The 21323-nt window shown below is 58.9% G+C and overlaps 2 protein-coding genes across 8 annotated transcripts in view; one reads left to right on the top strand and one right to left on the bottom strand.

Annotated features, from left to right (window-relative positions):
* Positions 1-939: 939 nt before the first annotated feature.
* KCNC3 (potassium voltage-gated channel subfamily C member 3) lies at positions 940-13444 on the top strand. 3 transcript variants are annotated; one of them, XR_003313210.4, is made up of 6 exons: positions 940-1824; positions 6085-7192; positions 8714-8905; positions 9156-9282; positions 12142-12201; positions 13244-13444. XR_003313210.4 is itself a non-coding variant. In XM_057314605.1 (4 exons), the coding sequence occupies exons 1-4, from the start codon at positions 940-942 to the stop codon at positions 13378-13380; spliced, it is 2322 nt and encodes a 773-aa protein (XP_057170588.1). In that variant the 3' UTR covers positions 13381-13444. The 3 variants fall into 3 exon arrangements, 2 of the variants coding, with proteins under 2 accessions (XP_057170588.1, XP_044235957.1); XM_057314605.1 differs by lacking the exons at positions 9156-9282; positions 12142-12201; XM_044380022.3 differs by lacking the exons at positions 12142-12201; positions 13244-13444 and having other exon boundaries at positions 9156-10633.
* Positions 13445-17215: 3771 nt separating this feature from the next.
* Positions 17216-21323, bottom strand: part of MYH14 (myosin heavy chain 14) — a 92509-nt gene continuing 88401 nt past the window's right edge. For all 5 annotated transcript variants that reach the window (XM_057314589.1, XM_057314590.1, XM_048223870.2 and 2 more), the window contains 3 exons: positions 19847-19955; positions 18058-18230; positions 17216-17950 (listed from right to left, as the gene is read on the bottom strand). In XM_057314589.1, the coding sequence (XP_057170572.1) occupies positions 17797-17950; positions 18058-18230; positions 19847-19955 (436 nt within the window). In that variant the 3' untranslated portion in view covers positions 17216-17796. The remainder of the gene's footprint in view (positions 17951-18057; positions 18231-19846; positions 19956-21323) is intronic.

Raw genomic sequence — 21323 nt, forward strand, 5'->3', positions numbered from 1 at the left:
TCAAGAGGCTTTCTACCATTCGTAGACCCCACCCACCTTCCTCAGTCCCGTTCCATCCATCCTGACACTTATTCTCCAGGCCCAGCCCTGTCTAACCAGTCCAAGCTTGGAGCCCCGGCCCTTCCCCTCCCTTACTTCGCCCCCTTTCTTAGTCCTAACCAGGACTAAGAGACCAGACGTTCTCAGGTTTCCAGGCCTCGTTTATGTACACTCCTCCTCACTGGGTCTCAGTCCCTATTCCTCCGTTCAGTCCAGCCTAGTGCCATTCGCGCGAAAGTACTCGGCACTCTCCATTTCCAGTTCCCGCCCCTCGTTCAGTCTCGCCCCCTCACTCTCCCAGCCCAATTAGGACTGTTTCTAACTTTCTCAGGCCCTGCCTCTTCTTAAGATCCGCCCTGCCGCGACAAAGCGAAGTTAGGGGCCTAAGCAGGCTGTCTCCATCCGCCCCTCCCCACCGGGTCCTGCTTGCCAGCTCTTTAGGTCCTTTCTCTGTCCAATCAGGACCGTTTCCCCCATGCCAGTCAGAAGTCTTTAAATAGTTTGGACGTGTCCCCTTCCTCCGCCGCACCCGCTCCTTTTTTCAGTTCAATCAGATCTCTATCTAGTCCCACCTCCTCCGTTTTCCCAGTGCTGCCCAGCTCGGCAGCGTTAGTTGCCGGTCCCGCCCCCTCAACACCTCGCTCTCCCGCCCCTTCTCTCGGAAAGATCCAATCGGTGTGCTTCACCTGCAGCCCCGCCCCGTCCAGCTAGGCTGTGCGGAGTCCCCGACCTTCTCCCTGCCTCAGCCCCGCCCTACCTCCCCCAGACCAATCAGTTCTGTTCCTCCCCCACTGAGGCCCCGCCCTCTCCACTCGTCGCCTCCTCCACCCAATCCTGTCTGCATCTCCCCCTGCGGCCCCGCCCCCTACGGCCCGCCCCTCCCGCCCCGCCCCCCGTCCAATGCTGAGCTCAGTCTGCGTCTCGTCCTTCCGCGGGCGCCAGGGGGCCAGCAAGCAGCAGCCGGCGCCACCGCCGCAGCCGCCCGAGTCCCCGCCGCCGCTGCCCCCGCCGCCGACCCCGCCGCCGCTGCAGCAGCAGCAGTCTGCGCAGCCCGGCCCCGCCGCGTCCTCGGCGGGCCCCCCGGCACCTCGCGGGCCCGGGGGCCGGCGCGCCGAGCCATGCCCCGGGCTGCCGGCGGCGGCCATGGGGCGGCACGGCGGCGGCGGTGGCGACAGCGGCAAGATCGTGATCAACGTGGGCGGCGTGCGCCATGAGACGTACCGCTCGACGCTGCGCACCCTGCCGGGGACGCGGCTGGCCGGCCTGACGGAGCCCGAGGCGGCGGCGCGCTTCGACTACGATCCTGGCGCCGACGAGTTCTTCTTTGACCGACACCCGGGAGTCTTCGCCTACGTGCTCAACTACTACCGCACAGGCAAGCTGCACTGTCCGGCCGACGTGTGCGGGCCGCTTTTCGAGGAGGAGCTCGGCTTCTGGGGCATCGACGAGACCGACGTGGAGGCCTGCTGCTGGATGACCTACCGACAGCACCGCGACGCCGAAGAGGCGCTCGACTCCTTCGAGGCTCCGGACCCAGCGGGCGCAGCCAACGCCACCAACGCCGCTGGCGCCCACGACGCGGGCCTGGACGACGAGGCGGGTGCGGGCGGCGGCGGCTTGGACGGCGCGGGCGGCGAGCTCAAGCGCCTCTGCTTCCAGGACGCGGGCGGCGGCGCCGGGGGGCCGCCAGGGGGCGCGGGCGGCGCAGGCGGCACGTGGTGGCGCCGCTGGCAGCCCCGCGTGTGGGCGCTCTTCGAGGACCCCTACTCGTCGCGGGCCGCCAGGGTGAGCGCGCTCTCGGAGCCCCCATCCCTCCCCTCTTTCCTGGAGATCCCAGCCCTTTAGGAGTGCCGCATCCTAACCTTCAGAATCCCTTGGGCCGTCCCAGCCCCTCCTGGTCTTCCTGGTCTCTGGGCCTCCCAGGCTCTTCTAGAGAAGCCTCTTTCTCCAACCCCGAGTCTCCTGTACTTTTCTGAACACACCCCCCTCTCCCTGCCATCCCCAGATTTTCGGAAGACGCTTCCGCAACCTTCAGAATCCCCCATATCCCTCCAAACCCCACCCGGCTTCCCTAGGCTACCCGGGACTCTTAGAAACTTCTGACCCCACTGTGAATCTCCTGGGCTTCTCTGAACAACCTCACTACCTCCTTTCCTAGACTCATCTGAGACCCTCAGAAGAACTTCCTCCAGCCCCGAGTCTTCTGAGCCCCTGTAAATACTTTTCGCCTCTCTTGGTCACCCTTCAGACCCCTAGAGAACCCCTCTGCAGCCCTCAGTTTCTTGGACCATCCCCAGACCCTCAGAAGACCTCCCTTCTTAACCTTCAGCATCCCAGACCCTGTGAACACTGCCCCCGACTTTCCCTGCCCCCTGCAGCTCCTCTGAAGCCCCTTTTCCAACCCTCAGTCCCTCAAATTCTCCCAACACCTCCCTGATTCTTTCTCCCTATGCCCCTCTCCCCACACCTCCCCCTCTCTCCAAGTTTGAGTCTTCTGGCTATTTTTGAACCCCACTTCTGTTCTCAGAGTCTTAGAAGACTCTGCCTCAATCTCAGAGCCTCCTGGACCCCTGTGAATCCCCAAACCACTTGTTCTGGCTAGCACACTTTCCCCCTCCCCCTACTGCAACACGGAGTCTTGGGGAGCCTTCCCTCCTGGGACCCTTTCCAGTCTCCTGTGTATCTCTGTGTGCAAATCTCTTCCTGCATCCTCCACGCCAACTCCCATCCCAAGGACTTTCCCTATAAAGCTCCAGACTTCCCCCAAGCCTTTCACACTCCTCCTCAGTGTCTCCAGAAGAGTCTTGAGCCCCCATAATATGTCTTTCCTCTCCAGAAGCTCCCATATGCCTTCTTCTTCATCCACAGATTCTCCCAGCTTCTTCTCCCTTCCCACTCTTTATCTCTGGGATCCCCCAACCAGAGCCTCCCGGTCCTTTTCCAAGTCAATCAGTTGACTTTTCCTCCTGTTCCAGAACTTTACTGAACTTCAATCTTTGGGACTCCCCCCCCCCCCTTATCTGTCCCAAAACTTCCTTCTCAGAATAGCTCCCAATTCTTTCCACTCTGCCTTGGTATCTTTCCACTGGCCCCTACCCCAGCCTTGCTCACGCCCCTTTCCCCAAGCTCCCTACCCCCCCATCCAAACCCCAGGACTGGGCCCCTCTGCTCCCCTACCCCAAAGTGAACCAGAGAGCCCACACTCTAGCCTTATCTCCCTTGAAATGCCAGATTTTTCCCAAGCTCCCTTCTTCTTCCCCAAGAAACTTCCTTCAACCATATCTAACTTCCTAGGCTAAATAGTTACCCTCCCCCTTTGTTCTCCCTTGAACCTCGTCCTCCTACTAACTTCCTCCCTGTGTTGGAAGAGAGGGGAACAGCTCAAAATGGGGGGGGGATCAGAAAGGAGGGGAAACAGGAACAACTCCGGGGCCCCCTCCTAGCCTCCCGGGGACCCAAACACCCGGAGGAACCGGTCCGCTCCCTCCCCCCACCGTGCCGTGTCCTGGGCCGGGAAGGACGCGGAGCCGCAGTGCCGCATTCGCGCCAGGGGAGGGAGCAAAGGGGGGGGGGGAAACCTAGAGGCACCGCATAAAGTTTGGTCCCGGGAAGCGCTGAGTTGGCGAGATTTGGGGCTGGGTGGGGGGAGGTGGGGAGGAGGAGGTTCCGAAGGGACTTGGCCCTAATTGCCCCCTCGGCCTCTGAGTGGCCTCCTCCCCCATGGCCTGGGGCGCCCTTCTCTCGTGACCCCATTGAAGGGTGCTGAGGTGAGACCAGGGGTCCGGGACAGTTACGGGGCGGGGGGGAGGTTGTCACTCACTTACTCCACAAATGGTTTTTGAGTGTCGGATTGCCAAGTACTTTCCAGCCTACAAGTGAGAGAGTTTGACAGAGTTGGGAGCAGAGGCCAATGCAACGTGGAGAGTACGGCCCCACCTTATCCTCGCTCCCCTCCCCGTAATTTTTCCTTTCCTTCTTACAGGGACTCCTGGCCCTCCTGCCCCTTCTGCTTTTGAACCACCTGGGGGCAAGGGGTTAAACTAGTCCCGACGCTGTCCAGCCTCTACAGCTGCGCACTGCAGCGGGTGCCCACCTTTCCTTCCTTGCTTTGGGAGGGAAGGAGTTAAACTCCTGGCCCGAGGCCTTCCTTTCCGAAGCGGCGGCACTGCGGCTGCGTCCTGCTTGCTCTACTCCGGCCCGGGAGGGGTTAAGACCGCTCTCAGCCGCGGCGGCTGCGCACTGCGGCGGGGGAGCTGGCCGAGGTGCTGGCCGAGGGCGCGCTCCGCCCCCCGGCCCGGCCGGCCCGCCCCCACTGCGGTGCCGCAGCCTGCGCCGCGCACCCGTCTCGGAGGGGGCGGGGAAGCACCGGGCATGCGCTGTGCGGCGGCCTCTGGCCTCTTAAACCACTGCGGAGAAACGAGGAGGGGGCGGGGCAGAGAGAGACAGCGCTGACCCCAACCCACCCCAAGGTTCAGGGCACTGTCTGCGGCAGACTCGGGCCCACCTCTCTGCTCTGCACTTCAGGTTAAAGTTGAGCCTTCCCAAGCCCAGACCCCGCCTCCCAGCCCTGTGGAGGAAGGGGAGTGGCTGAGGGGCTGTGTTGGCCCCCAGCTCACCCCAAGGTCTAGGATCCTGTCTGCAGTCGGAGCCTGGGCCCCCACTTTTCTCTGCATCCCTGATTAAAACTCAAGCTACCCAGGCCCTCCTTCCTCCTCTACCCAACTGATTAAAGCCGCTCTTCGCCTTAACACCAGTCTCCTTCTCCCTGCAAGGCACTAACCCCACTCTTTCCTTCTCTCTGCATAATTGATGAAGCCCATTGTCATCTCCAGGGGTCAGCTCTGTCCCCTTCCTTCTCTAAGGTCTTGACCGCACCCTGCTCCTCAAGGTTTTCTTCAAAATCCACACCGTTGCGTGCAGGACTCTGGTCCTCCCCATCTTGAAATAACCCATGTGTGCCCCCCCCCCCCCCCCCCCCCGCCTTCTCTGCACTTTTGGCTAAAGCTTCCTCACCTCTATGGCCCTAGCTCCGCCATCTCCCCTGACGCTTCAGCCCCTGACCCTCCCTTCCTCTCCAGAGCCTGAAACCCCAACCCTCCTTGCTTCTATCCTTTTCAATTTTTGCAGACTTGACCCTTCACTTTTCCTATTTATGGCCATAACACCCTTCTCTGGTTCTAGTCCTTTGCTGTGCTCTCTGGTTCTAGTCCTTTGCTGTGCTCTCTGGGTGAGGGTGACACACAGCTTTCTCCCTTCTCTGGGGCTGGATATTGGGACCAGGGTCCTTAAACCCTGGCTCCTCTCTGAAGGCCTTGACCTTACCCCCAGCTAACTGATGCCCGCTTACCCTAATAGGAGCTCACATTTTCTTACTGACTTCCAGACACTAGGCTAAGCCCTGTTTCTGGAGACAGGACTTTTGTATACTCATCTAATATAATCCTCATAATAATCTGTTAAAAAACCTGAGGTGTGGAAAGCTTAATCCCCTTGCCCAAATTAGGCAAGGAGAAAAGCTGAATTCAAATCTAGGCTTTCTCAACCGTCTTGGGGATTCTGCCTCCCCACCCACCTTCTCCCTTTCCCCGTCCCTTGGCTCCAAGCCGAGCTCCAAAGCCTCTGATACACAGAGGGTGGGTGATCTTGGTCTCCCCCTACCCCATCCCATCCCTCCCCCCAGAATCCTTGGACCCTGCTGGGGAGTCCTGCGATGGGACACAGGGTGTGGGGAAGTGGTCTAGGAGACAGAGTAAAGGACCAGAAATTGCCGTTTCCATGAAAACAGTTGCCCATCTGCTGCCACTGCCGGAGCCAGCTCCTATCCCAGGCTGGGGACAGCTGCCGCTGATCCTTTCCCTCCCCTTTCTCAAGCGTCAGCAGGGACAGCAGGAAGCAGGCTGTGATGGAGGCATGGGGTTGGGGCTCCTGCATCTCCCTGGAGTTTGGGGCTGGGCAAAGGGGCCGCTGGGAGGGTCTTGTGGCTATGGCTGGTTGACCAGATGCCTGGGTCACCTTTCGCCCTCTCTCTCCTGCTCTGCCTCACAGTATGTGGCTTTCGCCTCCCTCTTCTTCATCCTCATCTCCATAACCACCTTCTGCCTGGAGACGCACGAAGGCTTCATCCATATCAGCAACAAGACGGTGACACAGGCCTCCCCGATCCCCGGGGCTCCGCCGGAGAACATCACCAATGTGGAGGTGGAGACGGAGCCCTTCCTGACCTACGTGGAGGGCGTGTGCGTGGTCTGGTTCACCTTCGAGTTCCTCATGCGTATCACCTTCTGCCCGGACAAGGTGGAATTTCTCAAGAGCAGCCTCAACATCATCGACTGCGTGGCCATCTTGCCCTTCTATCTCGAGGTGGGCCTCTCGGGCCTCAGCTCCAAGGCTGCTAAAGACGTGCTGGGCTTCCTGCGGGTCGTCCGCTTCGTCCGAATCCTGCGCATCTTCAAGCTCACGCGCCACTTTGTGGGGCTGCGCGTGCTGGGCCACACGCTGCGCGCCAGCACCAACGAGTTCCTGCTGCTCATCATCTTCCTGGCGCTGGGCGTGCTCATCTTCGCCACCATGATCTACTACGCCGAGCGCATCGGCGCGGACCCCGACGACATCCTGGGCTCCAACCACACCTACTTCAAGAACATCCCCATCGGCTTCTGGTGGGCCGTGGTCACCATGACGACCCTGGGCTACGGAGACATGTACCCCAAGACGTGGTCGGGGATGCTGGTCGGGGCGCTGTGTGCCCTGGCGGGGGTGCTCACCATCGCCATGCCCGTGCCCGTCATTGTCAACAACTTTGGCATGTACTACTCGCTGGCCATGGCCAAGCAGAAGCTGCCCAAGAAGAAGAACAAACACATCCCCCGCCCGCCGCAGCCCGGCTCTCCAAACTACTGCAAGCCCGACCCTCCCCCGCCACCCCCGCACCACCCCCACCACGGCAGCGGTGGCATCAGCCCCCCGCCCCCCATCACCCCACCCTCTGTGGGGGTGACTGTGGCTGGGGCCTACCCCCCGGGCCCCCACACGCACCCCGGGCTGCTCAGGGGGGGAGCGGGTGGGCTCGGGATCATGGGGCTGCCTCCTCTGCCAGCCCCTGGGGAGCCTTGCCCATTGGCTCAGGAGGAAGTCATTGAGATCAACCGGGCAGGTGAGAAGGGTGCATGAGGGGTGGGGGTGGGGGGCAGCGCAGGCAGAGACCCGTGGGAGGAGGCCGAGAGGTTTGGAGGGGAAGGAGGTCAAGAGAGATTGGGGGGGGGGTCACGACAGAGGGGAGAGGGAAGAGCAAATGGTTATTGCTGAGGTCAGTGAAAAGGCACAAAGACAGTTTTGGGAGAGACAGATATTCCGGGGGACCAGGGAGCAGAGTAATCAGCCTCCAGCAAGGGGGACTCAGACACAGGCACGGAGAGGGTCTAACGTGGGAAACACAGGCCTCTCAGACACCTGGCCAAGGGCCAGCGGCAGCATCTGAGTCTTCCTGATGACCCTGAGAAGAAAGTCTAAAAGCAACAGTCAGAAACCAAGCGATCATCACTGAGAGCGGGAGAGAGAGGACAAATGGAGGGAGAGGTGGGGGGTCAGTGGCAGAGAGTTCAGGTTCTAATAAGAGTGAGGCCAAGAGAAGAGACGAGACTTAAAAACCCAGAGGTAGATAGAGGCCAGGAAGATAGGCCCAGAGGGCGGACCAGCCACATGACAGTGACTTGGGATCCAGGGGCCCGTCTCTGGCTCTGCCGACAGCAGCCTGAGCGGGATCTGAGGGTCTCCCAGAGGCTGCTGAGAGGAAGAGGTGAAGCCAAGGAGATGAGGGAGAAGAAAGTTAACCGAGTGTTGCCCCCCCCCCCCCCGGAGAGTCTGTGTCTCTGAGGCGATGATTGGGGGCGGCAGTCCAGAGCAGGGAGAGGCTGGGGGGCCCCACCCCCATGACTTAAGTAGGTCAAGAAAGGGAGCTGGGCCGCCCCGCCCTCCTCTTGCTCCCTCAGCCACTGACCCAGTTTCACACCAATTAAAAATAGCTTAAGTCAGAGCCTGGGGGACCCCCACCTCCCCCCTCCCTCCTCTGTCACCTTCCCAACCCTTCCCCACTGTGCCCTTTCCAGCACCCAGCACCCTCCCTAAACAGCTCCCTCCCAGCCTCTTAGATCCCCCAGCCATCCCTCCAAACCCAACCCAACCCATGCACCCTACCAAACCAACACCGCACCCCAGTCCTGCCCTACTTAGTTCACTTTAACCTACTGCCCACCCAGCACTCTATCCCAGCCTTGTTCCCAGCACCAAGGTAACTTCCCAAACAGCCTCCAAATACCCAACACCCCCCCCAGTCCTGCCTTTCCCAGCACCCAACACCTGGCCCGACCACCACTTCTACCACTCAACACCCTCCATCCACAGCCACCCCTGACCACCCTTCCCTCTCCCTGTTGTCCTTCCCAGCATTTAACACCCTCCCCCAATGACCTGCTCCCTGAACCCAGCAGGCACATGCCCTGACACCCTGCTTCCAATTGTGCACCCCTCCTGTCACCTCCTCGAGACACCCTGCCCCTCAATCATCTACTTCCGGCACCCAACATTCTCCAACACTGTCCTTGCTAATCTCATCCCTGCCTTGAGTTCCCACACCTCACTCTCTCTTTTGTGTCTCTGTCTGAACCCCTCGGTGCAGATCCCCGCCCCAATGGGGACCCTGCTGCAGCTGCGCTTGCCCACGAGGACTGCCCAGCCATCGACCAGCCCGCCATGTCCCCGGAAGACAAGAGCCCCATCACCCCTGGGAGCCGAGGCCGCTATAGCCGGGACCGAGCCTGCTTCCTCCTCACCGACTATGCCCCTTCCCCTGATGGCTCCATCCGGAAAGGTGAGGTGCCCTCCACTGGCCCCCCTGGGACCCTCCCTCTCTCTCTCTCCCTCCCTCAGGGGAGGGGGGAGAGGGAGATGGGGGAGGAGGTGCTGGACTTCCCCCATCCCCTGGCCCCAAATTCCCTTCCTCCCAGACCCCACCCCACCCCCAAATTTCCTCACCACTGACCCTTCACCTGTCTTTATTCCATCTCCATCTCCCCCCCCCACCCCACCCTGGACCCTCTGGCCTCTTCCCCCACCCCCAGCCATCGGTGCTCCCCCACTGCCCCCCCCAGACTGGCGTAAGCCAGGCCCCCCAAGCTTCTTGCCCGACCTCAACGCCAACGCTGCAGCCTGGATATCCCCCTAGCGGACGAATCCCCTCCCCCCGGGGTAAGTAGCCCCCACCCTTTGTTCCCCACCTCCCTCCTGACTAACCCCTCTGAGAACATGCAGCCCCCACTGACCGAGACTCCCGTCCCCTCACTATGAACAGCTCCATCTGATTAACCTGCAGCCACGACACTGACCCACCTGCCCAGGACTTGCCCTGCCCCTCACTAACCCCCCAGAACTAACCCAGCCCTCCCCACCATGTGCCTGACCTCCCTCCCCTGCCCTCACGACTGACCCCCCTCCTCACCACCATTCACATCTCTCTCCCTGCCTCCCCCCGGGTGTTTTTTTTAATTCAATTAAGAAAACAGGGTGCACACCCAGGACACTTCTGGGTGCAAGCCGGGGTGAGGAAGACTCAGTCCCTCACCCAGTCGCTTGTGAATTGGCCAGTGACTACAGAGTACCCGCACATCCCCGGCGCGGGGCTAGGCACAGGGAATCAACAGGGAAGAAGACCAGCCCCCCCGCCCCCGGAGGAGCTCCCAGTTTGATGGGAGAGGCAGACACCGACCTAGAAAGTCCCTATTTGAGGTGATCTCTGTGGAAGTGGTGGTAGCACAGGGACACGCAGTACAAGGAACACGTGAAACTCCCCAGGGTAGGAGGGAAGTGGCAGAGAAGGCACTGGTGTCTGGAGTTAGCCTGACCTCAAGTGAAGAAGTGATCCCATTAGACGGTGGCGACCAGAGAGGGACCAGCACAAGCAAAGCTGTGGAGACTAGGGACGGGCAGGGAGACAGGCGGGAAAGCTGGGCTAGGCTGAAGCGCCAGGACCTTGTTTAGGGCCCCAGCGAGGGCAGGCCGACCCCTGGGCTGTGTGCAGATGGACCTGAGGTCAGGAGACCGGAGGTCAGGAGGCTGGAGAGGAGGGTGGGATGAAGGTCCAGGGGGAGGATGCCACCTGGGTCCGGCTCAGGGCTGTGCAGGGATGGAGATGAAGGGACGAGGTAGAGGGAGTCAGGGATCAGGGAGGGGTTGGGAGGGACAGGGCTGGGGGACTGGCGGTGGGGAGAAGAGGGGGATAGAGTGGCGAGGTAGTAGATGAATCTTCGATCAAACACGGTCAAGCGTTTATCTCATGCCAGGAAGTGAGCACGTGTTCTGTAATCTTCATAGCAACCCTAGCTTAAGGAATAGAGCTTGCTTCCTCCATCCATCCATCCATTCATTCACTGAGCAACTCATTACTGAGGGCGCAGTTCCAGGCACTGGAGATTTGGCAGTGCACAAAGCAAGAATCCGCCGTCCCAGAGCATACGCGCTAGAGCACGGATTGGCACACTTCAGCCCATGGGCCAAGTCTGCCCCCGAGCTGTTTTGTAAATAAAGCTTTATTGGAACACAGCCACTGTCGTGCTACAACAGTAGACTGGAAGAGTTGCCACGGAGAACGTGTGGCCCCCAGAGCTGAATATATTTAGGAATTGGCCCTTTGCAGGAAAAGTTTGCTACCCCGTGATCAGGGGAAGCAGAAAATCAAACAAACAAATGAATGAGATGAGTACTCTGGCCACTTCAGATGAGGGGGCGTCTGCAAAGGCCTTTTTGAGGAGGTAACAGAAACCTGAACGGTGAAAAGGGCCAGCCGGGCAGAAGGAACAGCAAGTGCAAAGATCCGGGGGTACTGAGGTGGGATGAGCTTGGTTTGTCAAAGGAACAGCAAAGAGGGGAGTGTGGCTGGAACTGAGTACTGGGCGACAGGGGTGCCAGACAGTGTAGGTGGGGGAAGGATCATGAGAGTTTTTTCTGGCCGTGGTGAGAGGCTGGATTTGATCTTCAAAGTGATGGGAAGCTGTCTGAAGGCACTTGATCTATCACTTACTCCATCAGCAGCCATCTGTGGAATGTTTTTTAGAAACGCAGAGATACAGCCCAAAGAATCCCTGCCTGCAGCCTAGGAAGATGCTGGGGGATCGTGAGACTGGGGGAGCCTCCAGGGACAGCCTTGTCTCAAGCCCCTTGTTTCACAGAAGTTCATGGGGGCCATGAGCAGCCCCGGCCACACAGCAGACAGGGATGAGACCCCAGGCTTCCAGGCTCCTAGTCCCAAAGGGACTGGCTCCTCTCATTCCATCCCTCCATCCCCCCAATTCATCCATCATTTTCATCTCATTATCCCCCCCTTCCCTGCTCCCACCTCACCCCTCCCCCTGCTTGCACCAAGTCCTCTTCCACCCTTTGTTCCCCACCCCTAGGTCTAGATGGGCCCCCCAGAGAACTGAGGGGCTGAGGGAGTGGGGAGGATTTGGGAATGGGAGGGAGGGTGGGGTGGGTGTGGGTGGGTGGAGGTCTCCGCTGCTCTTGCCTCTGATGCCAAAATCCATTCATTGAACTCAAATAATGGCTGGAGCTGATGGGGCTGACTGAGTTCTCTGCCCCAAGGTCCTGGATCCCTCTCCACTCCTGCACTTCCAAGCTCCTCCCTTTCTCTCTACCTTTCCTGGGTGACCCCTCTCCACTGTTGTCCCCCTACTCCTTCTCCCGAGATCCTTCCCCCTGGCCCGCCCCTTGCCCACCCCATGACCCTTCCCTTCTCTGCCTTCTCACACCAACCACCTGAGTCCCAGACCTGACACCTCTTCCCCCCCCTTTCCCATCCTTCCCTCCTCTTCCCCTCCTTGGTCCTCCTCCCCACCCACCCCCTCCTCCCCACCCGCCCCCAGCCACCTCGGAAGCTCCTTCCATATTTGATGTCTCTGGCCGCCCCCATTTCACTGCTCCCCTCCCCCGGAAAACACCAGAGAGGAGGAAGAAATTCCGGCGTTTCTCCGTCCCCCCAACAGTGAGGCTGTGTTGGGGGGTTCCCCCTGACCACCCTCCCCCCGCCGTGACTCTGTGTATTTCTGTCCCCAGCTCTTGTCACCGCCTGAGACCTCGCGAGACCCTCGGTCCCCCCCTGCCCCTTCCCCCCAGGTTAGCAATTGGGAATGGCTGGGAGGGGGTGTCCCCAAGATACTGGGCTTCCAACCCCCGCCCCCCAGTCCCCCTCTCCCCTGGTCAAGACGCCCTCATCCAGACAGACCTCTTGGCATCGCCTAGAGAAGCACTAGAACTTCCCCCAGACACTGGCAGAACTCTGAGATCTTTCCAAGCTTTCAAGAAACCACACACATACTCCCCAGTCTTAGATCCCTTTGGCTGTCAAGACACTGTCAGAACCTTCCTATCAGAAAGTTTCCACCTCAAGACTTCATGACCCTTTAAAGATACCCCATTACAACCTTCAGGTGAGCCTTGCCCGCCTCAGATTGCTCTCCAGCCCCCCGGGGGGCACTGCCAGCTTTTGCTCCTTTCCGCCCCTCACAGCCCCATCACCTGCCTTTCCCCCTTTCCCCACAACTAGGTCAGCCCCCACCCCGAGCCCTCCTGAGACCTCGCACCGGCTGCTCCCCCCTACATGCATTCCACCGAGCTCCCTCCCCGTGCCCGTGCTGCCCACCATCTGCCTTGCTGCCCCCCACCTTTTTGCCTCAGATAAGGGGGCCAACGGGGGAGGGGGAGGGGAGGTGGGAGCGGGCTGCGGTGGGGTTGGGGTGAGGGAGGCTCGGTGGGTGCCACCCTGCCTCCTAACCCTGAGTCTCTCCCCCCTCCCCATGTCTGAACCTTTCTCCTTGATGCTGACTGACTGTCCAATTTGTTCACCTCTCTCTCCATCTCCTTGGTCCGCCTCTGTCCATCTCTCTGCCTCTGCCATCTGTCTTGCTATGTCTTGGTGTCTGACTGTCTCTGTTTCTCATCCCCTCTGTCTCCCTCACCGTCTCTATCCCTGACCCTCTGCTTAACCTCTTTCTGTCTCTTGACTTTTCCTGTCTCTGTCTCTCATTCTCTCTCCAACTCCTGTCCCTTCCGGCCGTTTCTCCCCTGCTTCCCTGTCTTGGGGTCGCTCTGTCTGTTGGACTTTCCCCTGCACCCCCATCTCCATGCTTCCTCCCGTGTTTCTGACCCCTCCCCCCAGGTTACGAGAAATCCCGCAGCCTGAGCAGCATCGCGGGCCTGAGCGGGGTGTCCCTGCGCCTCGCGCCCCTTGCCACTCCCCCTGGCTCTCCCAGGGCCGCCCGCCGCGCTCCCCCAACCCTGCCCTCCATCCTCTAGCGCTCCCCTCCCCCCCGTGGGGGGACTCGGGGGTGACAGGGAAGAAGGTCAAAGGAGCTGGGGGTGGGGGGTGGGGGAAAGGGTTTTTTTTTTTTTTAAATCAAAAAGTCATTAATAATATGCAACCGAGACGACGACGCCAGCAGACACCCCCGGACCCCTCACCCCCACCTGGGCCCCCAGGATGGAGGGGGAGGAGCCAAAGTCCAACCCCCCCCCCCCAACTCCCCCCCCCAAATAAAGCCTTCTCAGGTCTCCATGAGCCATAGGACATCCCGCTCCCATAAACTCCTGTAAATACGTCCAAATTATGCCAATTACATTTTGGGGCGCCTCCCCTATTCTGCATGCCTCCCTCAACCTGGACCCCCCCTCCCCTTTCAACTCCGCCTCAGCAATAAGCCGCCAGGGGTACATGCCGCGCGATCGAGGGAAGGGGCAGTCTGGGAAGGGGGCGGGGACCTCAAGGGTCGGGCTGGCCTTTAGGCCACGGGAGGGTCTCCTAGCTTCCTACCCTTCGCCCCAGGAGGGCAACCCATCACATTGATGTGATAATATATATATATATATATATATATATATATATATATATATATATATATATATATATGCAACAATGTGGGGGAAGGAGGAACAGTCACTCAAGCCCCCAAAACGAGCTGAGCTCAGATGGTAGAAGCAGAGGCATGAGGCTTGTGCTGCGGACAGCTGCTCCCTCAGCCTTTAGGAGGATTCCTCTGGTGATTGTGACCCTTTCATCCCTCCCCAATCCACCCCCCCCCCCCTTCAAGGGATCTGCTCGCCTCTATTCTTGCTGCATGGACTCAGACCTCCCATCTCAGAATTTCTGGGATGATCTGGCCCTAGCACACAAAATTCCCCAACACCCCCTCCAGATGGCCAGGACATGAGACCTGCACCCGGAATTCCTGAGACCAACCCTGGCACCCCGCATCCCCTAAATCCCCACAGGGTCCTGGGACTTAACCTCTGCATACAGATGCTGCCCCAGCCCCGCCCCACCCATTGCCTGGACTGCATCCCAGCACCTCCAACCTCCAAGACTTGACCCAGCCCTTCAGCTCACTTTCAGCCTTTGGGATGCTCCCAATCCTTCCCACACTTGGACACCCCCAAATCCTCAGGCCTTCCCCCCCTCCAGATATCCCCAAAACTCTGACATCAGACATCCACCTCAGGTTCTCCTGATGCTAGAATTTCCAAGATAGGCTCAACCTGTCTGCGATTCCAGGGAACCAGACCTTCCCCGGGCATCCCCTTTCTTATGCCTAGCCCTGCCTCTTCCAAGAGCCCCTCCCCTTAAATGGTGCCCAAAAGGGACCTTCTTCATGGACATCAGTGTTTCCCAGAGGGTTATATTTGTATCCCTGGTGATGTGCTAAGGTTTTAGGCAGTACGAGGACACTTAATCTGAAGAGTTTTGTCTTTTACGGCATCTTGCTCAGAAGCCGGTAAGTTCAGATACTGCTGCCTGGCACAGACACCATTTATTTAGGGTAGAGTGTTTCCACTTAAAGCAGAGGCTGTACCCCCATCAAGGGACACTGGAACATCAGAAGCTTGGGAAACGATAAGCCTACCGGGGCTGGAATCCCAGCCCGCCCTTCCCCAGCATCCCTTGTCTTAACATGCTCGCGGGTGGAAGATCATTTCTCATATCCCATCCTGGCTCAAGGATGCGCTACCTCCCCCAAGCCCAGAGACCACACCGGTCCCAGAATCTTTAGAGGGGACCCCCCTTTTGGAGCTGGAGGCCCACGGAATTAGCAACCTCCCTCCCTCTGCTCCCACGGCCTCAGGAACCCCCCACCCACCCGAGGGTTGGGGGGTGTCACTGAGCATGATTCTTGATGCAACGATTCCTATGCAAGGGGCATTTTGAGTCCCCCCATCCTTCCCTCGGACCCTAAACCCTGGCGAATCAGGGGTGAGGGGTGGGGCAGGTTCTGGTGGGAGCGGGGTGGGGCGAGGCAAAGGGCTAGGGGCTCCAGACACCAGGGTATGGGGGTGGGGACTGATTATATTGCCAAAGGGTTTAACTTCTTAAAAAAAAAAAAAAAAAAAGCCCCCAGATTCCTCTGACCCTCACGGAGGCCGAACAGTGCGGGGAAAGGGGGCGAGGATCTTTTCCAAAGGGTACAGACCTCTTCCCAACGTCTCCCCCTGCTCGCCAATCTGCCACACGTACCCAGCTTTTTAGTTCAGCTTTTAAAAATAATCACAATCATAAACCTTTACAGAACGTGACTCACGCCCTTCACCACCGCCCCCATCCCCCAAGTCAACAGTGTGGGACTCGGGGAGTAAGAGAGAGAGCTAAAGGGACAACTTTCAAGTCCCGCTCCCCTTTTCTCCCCGGCCGCCAGGGTGCCTGCAACTATACGCATGCGCTGCATGACGCGCTCCCCACACGCATGTCGCGCCCCTCCTGCGCTCCGGGAACGCACGGACACGGGGCGGGGGGCGGGGCGATTGGGGAGGAATGAACGGCGGGGGTCTTCCTGAGTTCAGCGGCTCTTCCTCCCCATCACACACACAGCAATAAGATTCTCTCACTCAAACGTGGGCGGGGCGGGCCTGGCCTGTCGAAGTGGGAGGTGGGAGGAGTGGCGAGGGGGCGCTCTCAGGGATGGGGGCGGGTGTCCGGAGTCAGTGTGGGGAGGGGAGGTCTGCAAATCGTCCAACTCTGGTGCTAATGGCGGGTCTTCTCAGCCCACCCCCAGGGCAGGGAGGGAGGGGTCGGTATGGCCCCTCCCCCAAGTCTCCCCCACGCCCACCCTGGGTGCATGAACCGCCCAATGCAGAAGCTGCCGCATGTCACCTGCCCTCCCCAAAGAAAAAGTGTCATGCCCCCTTCCCACCCACCCTCTCACTTCCCACCAAAATAAAAGTTTCCTTTTCATTTAAAAGTTGCATCCTGTTTGCTGGGAAGGTCTCCAGATCTGGGCCGGGGTGGGGGTTTTGGGAGCAGAGGAGTTGGGTTTTCCAGAACAGGGGTCATATTAAAGTAGGAAGGGTGTACATTTCGGGGGTCCAGACATCCCATTCATCACCAGCTCTCACCTTGTGACTTTACGGTGGATGCCTCAGTTTCCCTGATGGTAAAAACGGGGATCCACACCCTTAACTTGAAACTGTGAGGGCCCCTGGTAATAGGAGCTCTGACGTGAGGGTGCGACCCCAGGAAAGGAGTGGAACTGGGTCTCCAATAAGAGGTTAGGGCCAAAGGCCACATGCTCCATATTGCCCACTCTGAAGCCAGACAGTGTGGGTTCAACTTCTGGGTAGCTGTGTGTCCTTGGGCAAGTCTCAACCTCTCTGGGCTTGTTTCCACCACTCTAACACGGCAGGAAGGGGTGATCTATTCATTCAGCAAACATGAATTCCAACTACATGCCAGGCACTGTTCCAGGTGCTGGAAAGCAATGGAATCCCCGCCTCTAGGGGTTGTGCAGGTTGAGACAAGCGTCCCACGTTTAATCCACGTTCAGCTAAACAAAGGATCACTACTCAACACGTGGCTCAGCAGTCACTCTGTCACTGTTTTGCAAAGACTAAAGGTCAGCCAGAGTGCAGCATACCTTCTGCCACTTATTGGGAGGCTTGGAGCAAGGGACAGCACAGCTCAGCCTGTTTCCCCAACTGCATAATGGAGGGAATACGTGGGAAGGAGGCTGAAATGAGTTTTTTCACATTCAATGCCGGTACAGCGGAGGCTCCCAACGCTGGCCAGCTGTGATTCAAACCAGCAGACTGCCCCACCTGCTGCCCCATCAGAGATCCCCCTGCACGAACACACACAGCCCCAGCGGGGTCCGGTTGGGGTTGGAGTTTATTTCTGCGAGAGGCCCCACAGGAAAATCCAACCGCATTGTGACCACACAAGAGCAACCGGAAAGGGGGGCAGAGCATGGTGGGGGGAGAGGAGTCCCCTTATCCTGCCCCTCTGCAAGGGTCAAAGGCTGGTGGAGACCTGGGGCTCAGGCTGTTGTCGCTCAGAAATTCAGGGGTCAGTGGCTAAGTAGAGAGAGAGGAAGAGAGAGAGAGGGAGGGGGAGGGGGAATGGGAACCCCAGCTTCGGAGGGCAGGGGAGCCATGCTCCCTTGCTAATAAAGATCATTAACAACATAAGGATGGAGGGGAGCCCTTTGGGACCACAGCTTGCCACCTACCCCTGGATTTCCTTCCCAGCGAGAGCCCCAGTCCTCGTCTCCCTGCTCACCTGCTCCTCTGTGTTTAGGGGTTCACAGGAGGTCTCAGCGCCACCCCCCCAATAGTGCCAGAGGGTGGCACCATTTCCAAAGTGCAAGAAGCCGGAGGGAGGGTCCCTGGAACTGGAGCCTCGAGGGGCCAGGGGCCAGGGAGGGAGGGGCCATGGCTGGGGACAGGGTAGGGTCACTGGGGCTGGGACGCTGGCGGCCCGTCAGGCTCTGGGGGTGGCGGCCCAGCCCCAGGCTCCGCCTCCTCGGCCTCCTCTTCCGAGACCACGCCCTCCTCCAGTCGGAAGACCTGGCGCACGGTGCGGGTGGTGAAGGTGAGGGGGCCGCGTCTGCAGGGAGGAGGGAAGACCAAGAGACAGCAGTTAAAGGAGGGGGGCAGAGAGAGCTGGGAGACGGGGCTTACAGAGCGAGGGTGCTCATGTGCGGCTGGCCCTACCGGAGCCGGTTCCTCAGCGTGTTCAACTCGCGGTTCATGGACTCCGAGGCCTCTGTGACATCTTCCAGCTCGTGCTGCAGCCTCCTGCGAACTGACTGAGCCCGGGACGCCTCCTCCTCGGCCTCCTCCAGCTGCCGCTTCAGCTGCTTCACCCGAAGGTTGCCCTTCTCCAGCTTGGTGGGGGCAGAGGGCCGGGTTGAGTCTCCACGTGCAGTGCTCACATACTCCCTCGGCCCCCAGAGCCCCCTCCCTCCTGCCCCCCACCCCACACCTTGTGCCTTGCCTTCTGTTCATGCTTTGTTCTAGATCCTTTTGCCAGCCTCCATCCCAGCTTCAAATGTGAGGCTGTCCCCCACTTGGCCTCAGAAGGGTCTATTTATTCCCAGAGGCGACCCCATCTCTCCTCTGCTCAAAGCCCTCCCATGGCTCCCCAGTGGCGCTGGGACAAGGTCCCAGCCCCTCAATCTAGCATTCCAGGCCCTGCAGGGTCTTCTTCCCATAAACCCATTGGCCAGATCATCTTCACCGAGACCCTCCCCAAACCTGCCATCTCTGTCTCCAGAGAGGGGAAACACGTGATCTGCCTCCCACCAACCCCTCCGGCCTCATTTCTTACCATTCAACTTTCCTTCCCCATTGTTCTCTCCAGCCACACTGCTCTGCTTTTTGCTCTAAACTCACCAGACTTATTTCCATACCCCAGGGCCTTTGCACCTACTGCTCCCTCTGTCTGGCTCTTTCTATCCCTTCAGTTCTCAATTCATATGTCACCTCCTTAGAGAGGTCTTCCTGACCTCACCCCCCACCCCCAATCTAGGGAGTATTCCCTAATCCTCCACATCTCCTTCTCTCTTCATTCTCTTGTTCCTTCATGGCTTCTGTCACAATCTGTCCTCATCTTCCCTTGTTTATAGGTTTGTGTCTTCCTTTTCCTATGCTACAAATGTGAGCTCCGTGAACATGGGGACCTTCTCTGTCTTGTTCACAGCCATATCTCCAATGCCAAATATATTAGTGGGTGCCCAAAAATTGTGGAATGCAGGTCGAATAAGCCACAGCTGAGCTTTTAAGGGCACGGTGACTCTGTCTGGAGTCAGAGAGACCTGGGATCTGATGCAGGCTCTGTCTCTAACTGTGTGACTTGGGTACAAACTGTGTCCCTTTTTAAAGTTTCCATTTTCCCACCTGTGCGCTGGGGCTGGTGAGAGAATGCAGACTTTTTTTTTTTTTTTTTTTTAACCACATGGCACAGTACTTGGGGCACAGTTGCTGCTCAATAAATAATTAAGAGCACAGACTCTGCCACTGGAGTCCTGGGGTTTGAACCCAGACTCCATATTTCATGAGCTAAGTGAGTGAACAAGTTACTTCACCTTTCTGGGCATTTTTCTCACCTGAATAAGAGGGAAAAGGATAGAACCTACCTTGTAAGGTTCTGATGAGAACTAAAGGTGCTACACGTTATGTCTTTCGCACAGTGCCTGGTACATAAAGGCACTCCGTAAACGTTACACGTTGTGATTTCAGCCCTGGCCTGGCCTCTGGGTAGGGTTTCACTTCTGCCTTCTCCCTGGTTGTCTCAGCTCCCCACCAGGACCTGTCCTAGATTCCACAATTTACAGATAGCAGAGTCACTGATTCCAGCTCTCTGCTGATGCACCAAGTCCCAGGATGGAGGCCTCACGTGGCCTCTGGTGATGGGAAATCGCTGCCTCCACAGAGATCATGGGCTACTTCTCTGTCAGTGGAGACCATCCCCCACTGCTCTCCAGAGACGTCAGCTGCTCACCTGGTCCCGGAGCTGGTCGGCCACCCTCCGCTCCTCCTCCACCTGCAGCACCACCTCCTTAAGGCGCTTCTCGGCCCTGCGCACCAGCTTGCCCGAGAGGATGCGCTCCCTGGAGAGAGACGTGAAGGAGACAATCAGGAGAGGTGCTCATGCAGGATTCTGTCCCCTCAGCCTTGTCCTGTTTTTGGAGTGGCCTCTTCCCTCTTTCCCACCCCCAAGTGGCTCCCATAGTCTGCTCAGGTCAGACATGGCTCCCAGGGTCCCGACTCCAGGGCATCTAGTCCTTGACTTGTGCCAAGATGCCCAGTGTTCCTGGAAGTGTCTCCATGTCTGTACCCATTCTCCATACCCTCAGTGTGTGCCCCTAGTCCTCCTCTCAGGGAACCGACTCACTGACTGCCAGTCCCCAGGTCAGATCTGGGGCATTACCCTTGCGCCTTCCCTCCTCGCCCTATGCCCAGCCTGTCCCATTGCTCCCTGAACTCTGTCCTGTCCCTTCCTCTCTGTCCTCCAGCCCAAGCCCCCAGCTCAACCCTGTGCTCTCCCACCTGACCTGGCCTGCCCCTTCTCTCTCAATTCCCTTCTCCACTGTCCATAAGTGTGTGTGGGACATTCTGGAAGCCCAGCGCTCCCCTCTCAGCCACCCGCCACCCTGGCTGCTTCTCCCCTCTCATATACATGCTTTCTCTGGACAAGCTCATCTGCACCCCAGGTCTCCACACCCATCAACAGCCCAGTGTCTGCTAAATCTGTCTCCTGGGCTCCACCCTGGGTCGGCCCCCAGCCTTGGCCGTCCCTCAGACCCCACACACCCCTCACATTCCCTGCCGGGCTCAGTGCCTTCTCCCCAACCTGCTCCTCTTCCCCTGTGCTCCACCTAGATCTGCCGGTCGGACACCGGCTCCTGTCCCCTCAAAGCCTTCCCCCCACCCTTGAATTTCCCCTTCCTGTGAACCCAGCTCATCTGCCCTCTCCTGCAAGGACCATCACACCCAGGGTGAAGTCCATGTGATGGGGCTCTTCACGATGGGCAGTGCTCGGCAGCCAGGACTGGACATGGCAACCCCAGATGTGCTGAGAGACAGGCACGGGGCTGGGGGAAGTAGAAGGGCTCGAGCTGTGGAAAGGGATGCGGTGGGGGAGGCTCCTTCATCTACAGACCCCCTGGCCACTCCTTGCTCCCAGGGTGACTTTGAGCAGGTCATTAACACACTCTGAAAGGCCTCTGCAGAGATCCCAGATGACATCTCCCATGAGCCCCTGAGCCCTTGGCCAGTCCCTGGCATGAGAATACCTTCTCCCATGACCCTCTGGGGCTGGTTCCCATTGCCTGTCCTTGAGATCTCTCATGCTCATCATGCTCCCCAGTGAACTCAACTTGTTCCCCCATATTCCCCTAGTCACGAGGACTTAACCCCAAATACTGTCCTCTTCCCCTTACACCCACAACAGCTTATCAGCCCCCAGCTCCATCCCT

Source organism: Ursus arctos, unplaced genomic scaffold, assembly GCF_023065955.2.
Source record: "Ursus arctos isolate Adak ecotype North America unplaced genomic scaffold, UrsArc2.0 scaffold_19, whole genome shotgun sequence".
Taxonomy (NCBI): domain Eukaryota; kingdom Metazoa; phylum Chordata; class Mammalia; order Carnivora; family Ursidae; genus Ursus; species Ursus arctos.

Bases quoted from the DNA above. Each gene is read 5' to 3' on its own strand.
- KCNC3 (XM_057314605.1), top strand. From the start codon at position 940: ATGCTGAGCTCAGTCTGCGTCTCGTCCTTCCGCGGGCGCCAGGGGGCC. The intron at 1,825-6,084 runs GTGAGCGCGCTC...TCTGCCTCACAG, and splicing joins ACTCGTCGCGGGCCGCCAGG to TATGTGGCTTTCGCCTCCCT. The intron at 8,906-13,243 runs GTGAGGTGCCCT...CCCTCCCCCCAG, and splicing joins TGATGGCTCCATCCGGAAAG to GTTACGAGAAATCCCGCAGC.